Here is a 12,128-nt window from a genome sequence, read left to right on the forward strand (position 1 = left end):
TTCAGCACCCTCGGGTGTATCCCATCCGGTCCCATAGACTTGTGTGTGTCTATGTGATGCAGTAGGTCACTGACTGTCTCCTGGATTGTGGGGGGGTCGTTCTCCCAGTCTCTGTCTTCTGGCTGAGGAGGCTGGATTCCCTCAGTACAACTGGTCTTGTTATTAAAGACTGAGGCAAAGAAGGCATTAAGCACCTCAGCCTTCTCCTCAGCACTTGTTGCCACATTTCCTCCTGCGTCTAGCAGGGGATAGAGGCTCTCCCTGGTCTTTCTTTTGCTGTTGACATATTTATAGAAACATTTCTTGTTGTCCTTGACTGCTGAAGCCAGATTAATTTCTAGCTGGGCTTTAGCCCTCCTGATTTCCGCCCTGCATAGCCTCACAGCCTCTTTGTAATCACTGTGAGTGGCTAGCCCCTTCTTCCGAAGGCTGTAAACTCTCCTTTTCTCCCTGAGCTGCAGCCAAAGCTCCCTGTTCAGCCAGGGGGGTCTTCTCTGGTGCCGGCTTCTCTTACAGCACCTGGGGACCACCTGCTCCTGAGCCATTAAGACTTCCTTCCTAAAGAGTGCCCAGCCTTCCTGGACCCCGATACCCTTCAGGACCGTCTCCCAAGGGATCTTGTCAAGCAGGTGCCCAAACAGGACAAAGTCAGCCCTTGGGAAGTCCAGGATGTCAGTTCTGCTTAGCCCTCTCCTGGCCTCTCTAAGAATAGAGAACTCTCTTATTTCATGATCGCTGTGCCCTAGTTAGCCTCCAACCGCCACATCCTCCACCAGTCCTTCTCTGCTCACAAAGAGGAGATCCAGCAGGGCACCTTCTCTGGTCAGTTCCCTCACCAGCTGTGTCAGGAAGTTGCCTCCCACACATTCCAGGAATCTCCGGGACTGGTCCCACTCTGCTGTGTTGTATTTCCAGCAGATGTATTTTCCAGCAGATCCTTCCAGAGGATTGGAAGGACATTTGTATGACCCAGTGTAACTGGAGCTAGCTTGTACTCACATTGAAGTTCTAATTTGTTATTGCTTTTTTTAGCTATGAGGTTCTAAGCCATGCAGTGTTGAGAAGCTACAATATACTCTGTGCTTATATAGATAGCTTGTCTATTTATGTTTTATTGGCATTGGCAGTTACAGCGGGTTTGATATGGCTATGATAATTAAAAATTGCAGAAACACATGTAGCCTCCTTTCCAGAAGTGAGTATGTAGCACTTGAATATACCATACAAAAGTCACAGTGGCCACATTCATTTCAAGCTAGAATGTAACCCACCAAAATCATCCGGATACTGAACACACATCCACAGTATCATACCAACAGGGAATTATTGAGTCTTATAGATCCTAATTCTGGTGACTCCCAGTAACCATTCACATGAAATGAATGCCAAAGTGGTTATTTAATTGCCACTCACAAGAAAGATGAAGATTGCTGATAGCTGGGTACCTTGGCTTGAACCACTACCAGAAAAGTTCAACAGTAGCAGTTACTGTTTGGGAAAGGTCAGAGACTACTCATGAGAGCTTTATGGTTCTGCTATCCGTTTACATACTAGCCATCCATCAAAAACTGACTGCAGCCTGCAATTTTTCAGGTAAAGTAGCATGTCTACTAATCTCCAGTCTGCCTAGACTCCTGTGTTTCCAGAAGGACCAGAACCCATTTCATCACAAGTTCCCTGGCCTGTGCTGGCTGTTGTTGTGCCTGTTGTTCCTTAGGATTTGTCTTTGTCCTGCCTGTGTCTACCACTTCAACAAATCCGAATTATTTCCTTGGTTAGTTTGTTTCTGTAAAATTTCTGCTCTGGCCCAGGGAAGGCTTTATGCTAGGAAACACTGAAGGGATCTCTGAGAATGGGTGATGTGAATGACAGTTTCTAGCACTACAGATTGTTTTCAGTTTTATTAAACTGGTGCTTCCACTATAGAAATAAAATAGATATGGGGACAAGGTTATTTCCCCCCCATAGGCATGGAGTGATTTGTCTTAGTGGCAATCTTCTGTAAACAGTGCTCAGAAGTGACTGATGTAAGCCGTCCTGAGTTTTATTACCTACTTTCATACAGATCCCATCAACACAGTACTAGACCATGGTTAACGTCATCCAGGCAGTAGACACATAGTTCTTCAAGAAAACAGTGCTATCAAGAGAAAGAGAAAAAGGCAAACCAAGAGCCTGTGACACAGAGTCAAAAGCTCTGAGACAAGTGCCTTTAAGAAGAGGGCTTTGATGAAGTGCTTCATTATTTTACAATTTTTATAGCAATAACTGGGGTTGACTCAGATTGACAGGATCCCCCTGTGCTTTCTGCTTTCAAGAGGACTGTGCAAGTGCAGATGCCACTGCATCATAAAGGTGGCTTTTAAGGTTGCCAAAGTACTCCAAAGGCTTAGGTTTTTAGAGGATTTATAGATATTCTGTGGTGGTTATTATTCTATTTGGTAGCTAATACAGAGTGAAAAAAACTGGAATATTGTAGTGTCCTGGTTTAGCCAGGATAGGGTTAAGTTTCCCCAGCAGTGGGAGGGGGGGAGCTCTAGCCGGGTTATTCAGATACCATGTGGACACATCCTGGCGCAGAAGCGAGATGGTTAACATGTGTGTTATGCCATCGTGCTTCTCACTGCTGTATTGGTAGATATTTTGCTCTGTTCATTATTATTATTGTTACTGATTGTTGTTGTTTGTTGTGTTGCTGTTGCACTGCTGTATTAAACCTGTCCTTATATCAGGCCCAGGGCTTTGTATTTCACTCCCTTTGTGGGGGAGGGGCAGCAGCCTCGTGGTCTCAGACCCCGGCAGGGATTAAACCACTACATGTAGTCACTGCAATCTTCTGTTCCAGGCTGAGTGGCTGTATATCTTGTATCTGAAACTGTAATAGTTTTCAGTGCTGTCTAGCTACTTCACTGTAGTCTGACCTTAAGTGTAAAAAGTGTAGAAAAATATATCTCCATGTCCATACTACATTAAAGTATGTAAGAAAAAACTGATCTACTCTGAGTACCAGAAAAAATAGATATGTATTAACTTTGCTCTTTAATGGTGCTGATGTACTTGCTACGATAACTATACTCTTTTTGGTGTCACAGCCGACTCAGTAATGTGCCATGATTTGGCACCCACAAGTCTCTTTTTCTGTGTTACCTACCTAGTTTTTGAGTCTGTGTTATTAGCTATACTTTAGAAATGTGTTTACCAAGAAGAATTTGTTTTCAGGAACACAGGTATGGAAGTACTGTCATGAAACAGGTTTAGCATTGTTTGTGTAATTCTTTCTCTGGCATCATGCACTATTCTGCTGGCAACCAAGGTGATTATTTAGCCATAGACCTTATCTAGACTCTATGAAAATGGTCATATCCTGACCATTTAAATGGTGACATACAGCCAGCTGTTATCTTTTGTTATTTGAACATAGGGCAAATTCACTTACCTTTTGTGTTCACCAGTTTTACCTCATTGTTCATTATTGTCCTATACTGTGATGCTGCATGGTTTTTTTTAAACCCTCCACTACTGCTCAATAGACAGGCCCTATTAGAGACTGAATATTACATTCATTTCTCTGTAAATATAAAATGCTAAAACACTGTAACCCTGCAGTATAACACCCTATGCTATAAATCACTATTCTTATGTGCCTCCAGGCCTACAGTTAAGTGTCTAAGCTTTTACAATGTCTAAATTCTCACTAATGCTAATAGTGGTCATCTAGAGCTATGCTGACTAAAAAAATAATAATAATTTTAAAATGTCATGGCATTTATGATCCTGAGCCTTTATATTTGCAATTTCACTCTTAATGTAGCACATCAACAATACTGAAGCTAAGAACACTACTGAAGCCACTTGAACAGTACTACAATACATAGCTTGCACATATATTAGTAGAGGTAGCCTGCTGCAGTCATACATCTCTATATGCACACACTTTTTTTAACCCAGTTGCCCCTAATCTGAAGACCTAAGCACTGTGTGTCTCCTAGTCTGTGTCCCTGAGTAGGTACATTATTCTACCAAAGCCTCCTTTTTTCGCTGGATGAAACTGTTTAGCAAGTGTATTCATCTATTTCTCTCCGTGTAAAAGGTTCTTTCTTTGCTCTCAAAGGATACATCATGATGGGATGAGTTCTTCATTTATATCTAATCTCCATACCAGATACATTAAAAATCCTCTCATTCTTTCGAATATACAATTTACAGCCATTATACAACTATTAAGTGTAGTATTACTTTAATAAGATCAATAAAGAATTACATATACTGTGAGCTTTATAACTGAAAGTGGAATACATACATCCCTTCTCTTTGAGGAAAATAGGTCCATGTGTACTTCTAGTGAAATTCTAGCCTGATGAGTGGATTTTCCTCAGCAAGGTGTCAGTCAATGTCAGTCATCATGGAGGCAGTACTCACCAGGTCAAAAGCCCAAACTGTCTTGAGTTTCATGTATGAAGGCCCCTTCATATACTGAAACTGCTCACAAGCCATTGGTTTGAGTCTACTTATTTACTTTATACTTTCTACATAACATAATAATATGTACTGTTTTGGTAGGTGCAGAGTAAGAAAAAGTGAATTCAGTGTTTACAGGTGTGCTGGGTTTATGTGGCAGGGTTTTGGTAGCAGGGGAGGGGGCTTGTTATGGAGGCTCTCAAATAAACAACCAACCACCAAAAATTAAAAATTTATTGTCAACACAATTAACTTGCCCTTGACAAATTATAGGTTTGACTGTCTGTGAGAGGAGAACAGAACAACTTCCTAGGGTTTAATAACAACCCAAAAGGCAGAACAAAGCCCCACTCCCTAGGGTTTAAGGACAACCCAAAACGCTCTCTCACTCACCCAACAAGTGAGGGCTCTCAACCTCAAGGACCTGCTCAGGGCAGAGTCCCGACCCAGGGCACCTCGAGGAGTTTCCTTGGGTGGCGTCCTGACCCAAGGGGAGAGTCCTCGACCACAGCTGCTGTTCCAGGGGACGAGCTCCAAATGGCTCCCAGGGGACTTCGTTGACACCCAGGCCCAATCTGACCTGTGCTCAGTAGCAGCTCCCATTGGCCAAAGGCCCCAACTGCCAGAAGCCCCGAGAGCAAGGGCACTCAATAGCTGCTCCGCTTCAGCAGCCAAGAAGCCCTATTTTCATTGGGCGGGGGCACCTGCCACAGTCCTATGAGGAGCGACTAAGGACTTTGGGCTCGTCTAGTTTGGAGAAAAGGAGCCCGAGGGGTGACCTCATTGCTCTCTGCAGCTTCCTGAGGAGGGGAAGAGGAGAGGGAAGTACTGAGCTCTTCTCCCTGAGATCCAGTGACAGGATGCGTGGGAATGGTTCAAAGCTGCACCAGGGGAGGATTAGACTGGACAGTAGGAAGCATTTTCAGGGCAATCCCAAGCACAAATCCAGGCTGGGCAAGGAGTGGGTTGAGAGCAGCCCCAAGGAGAAGGACTTGGGGGGTGGAAAACTGCCTGTGAGCCAGCAATGTGCACTCACAGCCCAGACAGCCACCCATGTGCTGGGCTGCACCCAGAGCAGTGTGGGCAGTAGGGCGAGGGGGGGGATTCTCCCCCTCTGCTCCGCTCTCATGAGACCTCACCTGGAGTACTGTGTTCAGTTCAACTCTGGGGCCCCCAGCATAAGAAAGACATGGACCTGCTTGAGCAGGTCCAGAGGAGGCCATGAAGATGCTCGGGGGGCTGGAGCACCCCCCTGTGAGGACAGGCTGAGAGAGTTGGGGGGGTTCAGCTGGAGAAGAGAAGGCTCTGGGGAGACCTTAGAGCGGCCTTCCAGGACTGAAAGGGGCTACAGGAAAAGCAGGGGAGGACTACAGTCTTTATCAGGGGGGTAGGGATAGGACGAGGGGTAATGGTTTTAAACTGACAGAGGGGATATTCAGATTAGATCTAAGGCAGAAATTGTTCCCTGTGAGGGTGGGGAGGCCCTGGCACAGGTTGCCCAGAGAAGCTGTGGCTGCCCCCTCCCTGGAAGGGTTCAAGGCCAGGTTGGACGGGGCTTTGGGCAACCTGGGCTTGTGGAAGGTGGCCCTGCCCGTGACAGGGGGGTGGAACTGGATGAGCTTTAAGGTCCCTTCCAACCCAAAATATTCTATGATTCTGATTTCTTTACCAAGAAGGTGGTCAAACACTGGAACAGGCTTCCTAGACAGGTGCCCTATGCCTGTCAGTGTTTAAGAGGCATGCTTTAATTTCTGGCCAGCCCTGAAGTGGTCAGGTATTTGGACTAGATGATCATTGTAGGTACCTTCCAACTATTCTGTTTCCACAAGAAGTACTAAACTTCTTGCTATAAATCTCTACTACTACAGTTCTACCAGAGCCAAACAATTTTTGGTAGAATTTTCCTGTGATATGTAAATCTGAAAATTAAGTTTAAAAATTCTATTACCATTAAAGCAAAATACAATACAGTATAATTCCTCAGTGATATATTTACATGTACTGCAAAATGTATACAAAGTCAGTCCAAGATCAGTAAAGACTCAGTTTAGCTTTTTGGACTTTTCCCCTTCCCAAAGATACAGGTTATGTAGAAGTCCAAGTTAATTTAGGACTTGTCTGTATGCATTCCCTTTAGAAGGCAGTGTGAACATTTTGCATTTTCAATTAAAAAGATAGAAACTAAACAACAACAAAACACATCTTAGAATGGAAACACTGAAACCTGCCATTATATAGCTATGTTTCTCATTCTTTTCTTTGAATATGAACAGAACACAGAAAATAAGTGAATTTTATCAAAATACAGCACATTTCTGCTAATATATCAAAAAATCATTTCCTATGTAAATATTACTGAAAATCAACTAAAAATATTAAAATATAGGAAGAGTTGCTAAAGGGTTTCAAATGAAAATTATTAAAACTATACACAGTACAATAAGCAATAGTTAACATCTTTGAAAGAAGTGCAATAATACTGGAGCTTACTTAAGTACTGCCTCTGTTAATTACCATTAGCTATGTATAATTCCTCTCTCTTCCAGCTCATTGTCCCAAAACTACAGGAGGCTGGTGTTTTTGCTAGCTTATTAAAAGCAACTTATACCCATTTCAAACTACCAACTTATATGTAATTAAAAATGAACTGCAATAATTGAATATTGCTCCAATGACAGGCTAATCATTAGCCCTGATTAAAAACAGTTATTGGTCTTCTATGGCACTTTTCCCTGGTCCATAACAACTGTGTATTAATTATCACTGCAGATTATGCAGTCTCTATTCAATTATAAAGGAGAAAGAGAAAAATAAAGTTAATGTTTTTGGTAAACAAAATTAATAAAAGCATAATTGAATATTTTATACAGTAATAAGGAACAAAGGCAGCATGTGATAAATCACTATTACATTAATATAGTTAGAAACCCTTTAATGACTCTGAAGTGTCTAGTTCATTTTTAATGTTACCTGTAGGAACAGCCCTTTAAGAAACATCATTATGAACTGGTGGGTTGTAAGCTCACTATCTCAGCACAGCAATTCTCCATCACTGTTCAAAGTTTCACAAACTTGCTTTGGTTACCTAGCGCCATATGTATGGTTTCCTTTTTGATTAACAAGGCAATGCAAAGGCCAAGCAAAATTGAGATGACTTTCATAACCTTTCCTGCATCATTTACTTTGTGTTTAAATATATATTACAGGCAACCTTAAAAACTGGCCATTTCAGTTTCATTTTTAAAAACGATAAGGTTAAAACAAAGTACTTCATAAAAAGATGAGTATCAACATTTGCACAAAACTGGGGATTTTCATGGCAGAGAAAAACCTCTGGGCACATTTCCACAGTACAGTTGAAAAAGTTCTGTATGCAAGAAAACCCAACTAAACATGAATCACATGTGGCAAATGAATATTCAATGACTACATTAAGAACAAATCCTGTAGAATATCACAAATTTGTATTTACAGTCTTCCTAAAAAAAAACACCGTAAGCTTTTATTGCATTTTCTATTAGTAGACACACACTCCAGAAACTAAACACTTTCTTCTTTCTTGATTCCAGATTTAGATAGCAGATAGTTGTTTCACCTGACCTTTATTCTGTCCAACCAGTACCACCTTCCATCTACCCATTCATCCATACAATGTGCACATAGCAAAGCCAATGTTTCATACCTTCTGTCCATATCTACAGAAGTGGTTTCAACATAACACATTAATATCTGGTGAATAAAAATAAAAGGCAATAAACAGCTACAGGACAGACAGTCCTGCCATGTGTCCATTGGCTACAACAGACTTCGCAAAGCCTTGCACAAAATTTAGTAATGTGTATGAATTACCCAAAAATAAACCTACCATCTGTACAAAAAACTAACACAGGTTTGTTCTTGGAGGAGTGAACCCTAGATTGCTATAATGCCTAAAAAGAAGTTTATTCACCATATGAATTTCCAAAATGATTTCTTGAACGTTCTATGCAGTGTTTTTTTTCCCCCCCTCTAATCACAAGTTCAGGATTTAATTTCCTGTAGAAATTTTAATCATAATTCTTTTCAAGTTCTTTCATGTATAAAAATAGGCAAAATATTAAGTTTCCCATAAAGTATTTCAATTAATCCTGCTGGCTTTTCCCCTCAATTCACAGCATTTATGAAGAAACTTCTCGTACAATGATGAGTTCCACCGCATCCTGAAAAGTCTTTAGCAAGGATACTGCTTGTCCATGATCAATATTGATGAAGCTGTATCCATTAGCCTAAAAAGTAAATTTTAAAATTGAAAATGACAGTCTTATATTTTATGTTAGTTTAAGCTTGAACTAAGTTTAAAATAATCAAATTTTATATGAATGCAGACAATAAAACACTGCGGATTTGTAGATTACATTGTTGATGTGAGTTGAACATGCACCTATATGCTACAAGAAATTAAACTATTGCGTTAGCGTTAGAAGAATTTTGCCCTGAAGTTACATTTGCAAATAGCCAAAAGAGAAAGCTGAACTTTAAGACATTAACATCAGACATTGAATTCATCAGCCTTAATACAGTCATGCCAAAAAAAGAAAATGCAGTACAAATGATACAGCCCAGTTTAAATACTTATCCTGGTTTCAGCTGGGACAGAGTTAATGTTTCTTGTTAGTAGCTAGAATAGTGCTGTGTTTTGGGTTCAGTATGGGATTTGGTAGGAGAAGAACATTGATAATACACTGATGCTTTCAGTTGATGCTAAGAGATCAAGGACTCTCCAACTCCCCATGTCCTGCCCGTGCACAAGAAGCTGGGAGGGAGCAGGGCCAGAGCACCGGACCCAAATTGGCCAGTGGAATATTCCAGATCATACAACGTCATGCTCAGTATAGAGACGAGGGTTGGCTGGGAAGGAGGGGGTTCTCTCTCACTTCCAGGATTGTGGTTTCAGGATCTTGTTCGGGATCGCTAGCTGGGAACAGGCTGGGTATCAGTCAGCATGTGGTGAGCAATCGCGTTGTACATTATCTGTTTGTACTTTCTATTATTGTTATTGTTTTATTTTATTTCAATTATTAAACTGCTTTTATCTCAACCTATGAGTTTCCTTACCCTTACCCCTCTAATTTCCTCCCCCATCCCCCAGGCAGGGAAGGGTGAGTGAGCGGCTGTGTGGTGTTTGGCTGGAGGCTGGGTTCAAACCACGACAATACTAGAAAAGGCATTTGTGAGAAATTAAAATTACTGAAGCCTTTAACAAAAAAATATTCATGGAATTGGAAGCCATTTTGGTAGGACTTTACTCCCCTTTCTAGCACTCAAATTTCTTCCCGTGCTTTGGGTGTTCCTCTGTATCCTCAAAAGTCTAGTACCTTTAATTCCTTATGAAGTATGTATCTAGGGGAACTCTCACCTTTCATGTGAGGGGCTGATTTCACAAGAAGGAGAGCATGTTATCATACAGCAATTAAATCCAGACAATTTAAACAAGCAGTCTGGTAGGAACTGATCCAATTTACTACATGACCTGCTACTATAGCTCGGGAATTGACACAGTAATGATAGGAAGTAGAAAAGAGCTTAGACTACTTGTTACTAACACTAAAAACATTGTGACACACTAATTCCACACCCCCACCAGTCTACCCCTTTGTTCAGACTAGATGTAATGAAAATTCCCATCCCCCTGCCATGTCTAGCAGTGGACCAGGTTGCTCTGAGAGATTATACAGTCTTTGTGCTTGAAAGTTTTCTAAGACCTTCCTGGAGAAATCCCTGAGTAACCTGTTCCAACCTACTAGCTGACCTTGCTTTGAGCAGGACGTTGGGCATGAGACCTCCCCTGAGGTCACCCTCAGCTTGAATTTTCCTATGACTCTAAGCAACAATGTCATTCTTGGGACAGGTTTGGCTTGGCAAACACAAGCAAGCCTAAGTGGCCTACAAAAGACAGGGAAAACATGGCTACTTCTCAGGACATGTTACTGCAAATTCACACTCTGTCTGGGTGGTGAAATCTTGCAGAATGATAGATTTGTCCAATTTAAACTGTTACTGCTTTCAGTTCTGCATCCCACCTTTTTCCATGAGCTACTGCCCCTTATATGGCAACAGAGAGAACTGGTCATGTGCCCTGCACCTTAGCTGTGCCATTTTGGAGTTGCAGCTGCTTATCCCATCACGAAACACTTGCTGTTGCTACCAGCTGAATTCTTTGTTGTAAAGTCAGTGATTTTTAAATCTGTCTAGGGTGGCAGAGAAAGTTTTACATATACTGTTCAGAGAGCAAAAGTGGCAATAACCCTTCCAAATCATCATCTGTACAGAATGTCCTAGTCCTAACCTAATATGCAACAATATCTTAAGACTTACATGTAATTATCTACTCACTAGTCACATAGAATATTTTTTAGACATATGTGTTAGACACACATTATAATATGCATGTCTAATGCATGTTTTACAGAGAATGTTGCAAAATCAAGCATAGCAAAGTAATTTTGAGAAAGATGATATTCAGTCAAAAACTTCAGATGTTGACTAAGCAGCAGTAAGACAGTAAGACTGTCATTACATTGTCACTGGAATTTATCATGCTGTGCTGGGTTTGTGTGGCAGGGTTTTGGTAGCAGGGGAGGGGGCTACAGCAGTGGCCCCTGTCAGAAGCTGCTCGAAGCTCCCCCGGCTCCGATTTGGACCCACCTCTGGGCAAGGCCGAGCCAATTAGCGACGGTGGCTGCGCCTCTGCGGTACCGTATTTAAGAAGGGGAACCTGGGAGGAGTTGTGAGGAGAACATCTGTGTGAGCACTGAGGTCAGTGGAAGGAAGGAGGAGGGGGGAAGGTGCGCCAGAGCAGAGACCCCCCCCAGCCCGTGGGGAGAGGACAGGCTGTGCCCCTGCACCCATGGAGGTCACCGGGGGAGCAGATGCCCACCTGCAGCCCGGGGAGGGCCCCACACCGGAGCAGTTCAGGAAGAGCTGCAGCCCATGGGAAGGACTCATGTCAGAGAAGTTCGTGGAGGACTGTCTCCTGTGGGAGGGACCCCACGCTGGAGCAGGGGAGGAGTACGAGGAGTCCTCCCCCTGGGGAGGAAGGAGTGGTGGACTGACTGTAACCACCCATTCTCCAACTAGTAATGTGGTGAATATATTAATAATTTTTAACAGGCTCTGCAACTTTAAGGGTGGCTACAGCACTGTTCAAATTTTATCTGTTAACCTGTTTCTCTAAGGAAGGCAGGCTTATATAATCCTTTTGTCCATTTCCTTGATCCCTTCCCAAATAAATTATGAGCCCATCAGACAAATTTCAAATAAATCTGATACAATAGAGGTCTGAAAAGGTACCAACTTCCTACAGAAAAGAACTGCACAGCTGCAGCCTAGAAGCTACGGCTCCTAAAGCAATTTACTTGGTGAGCTTGCAGCAGATGGGGCAGCCAGGAGGTACATGCTGTGACCAGGGAGATATCAGCCAGCCAAGAGGTAGCTTCTGCCAGTGCTTGCACATGTCCAGCCTGTCAGATGGGGGAGAGGCAGCGAAGACTGGCACAAACTGTAGGATGGAGGGGGATGTAAGAGTTGCAGCTATGGAGAGGGGTTGTGAGGGGCAACTGTGGTGTTCAGGCAATGCATTATTCAGAAAACTGCATGGGAATAACTGAATAACCACAAGTTAAATAACTGAA

The 12,128-nt window shown here is 42.4% G+C and overlaps 1 protein-coding gene across 42 annotated transcripts in view; it reads right to left on the reverse strand.

Moving 5' to 3' along the window:
- Positions 1–4,679: 4,679 nt before the first annotated feature.
- LOC141917561 (erbin-like) overlaps positions 4,680–12,128 on the reverse strand; it is a 149,086-nt gene continuing 141,637 nt past the window's right edge. For 37 of the 42 annotated variants that reach the window (XR_012621348.1, XR_012621344.1, XR_012621334.1 and 34 more), the window contains 2 exons: positions 11,143–11,995; positions 8,638–8,723 (listed from right to left, as the gene is read on the reverse strand). Coding sequence is in view for 4 of the 42 variants with exons in the window: in XM_074810847.1 (XP_074666948.1) it covers positions 8,616–8,723 (108 nt within the window). In the remaining 38 variants the exon portion in view is untranslated. Of the gene's footprint in view, positions 8,724–11,142; positions 11,996–12,128 lie in introns of all 42 variants that reach the window. The other 5 variants (XM_074810847.1, XM_074810846.1, XM_074810840.1 and 2 more) reach the window with 2 other exon arrangements.

Source organism: Strix aluco, chromosome W (assembly GCF_031877795.1).
Source record: "Strix aluco isolate bStrAlu1 chromosome W, bStrAlu1.hap1, whole genome shotgun sequence".
NCBI lineage: Eukaryota > Metazoa > Chordata > Aves > Strigiformes > Strigidae > Strix > Strix aluco.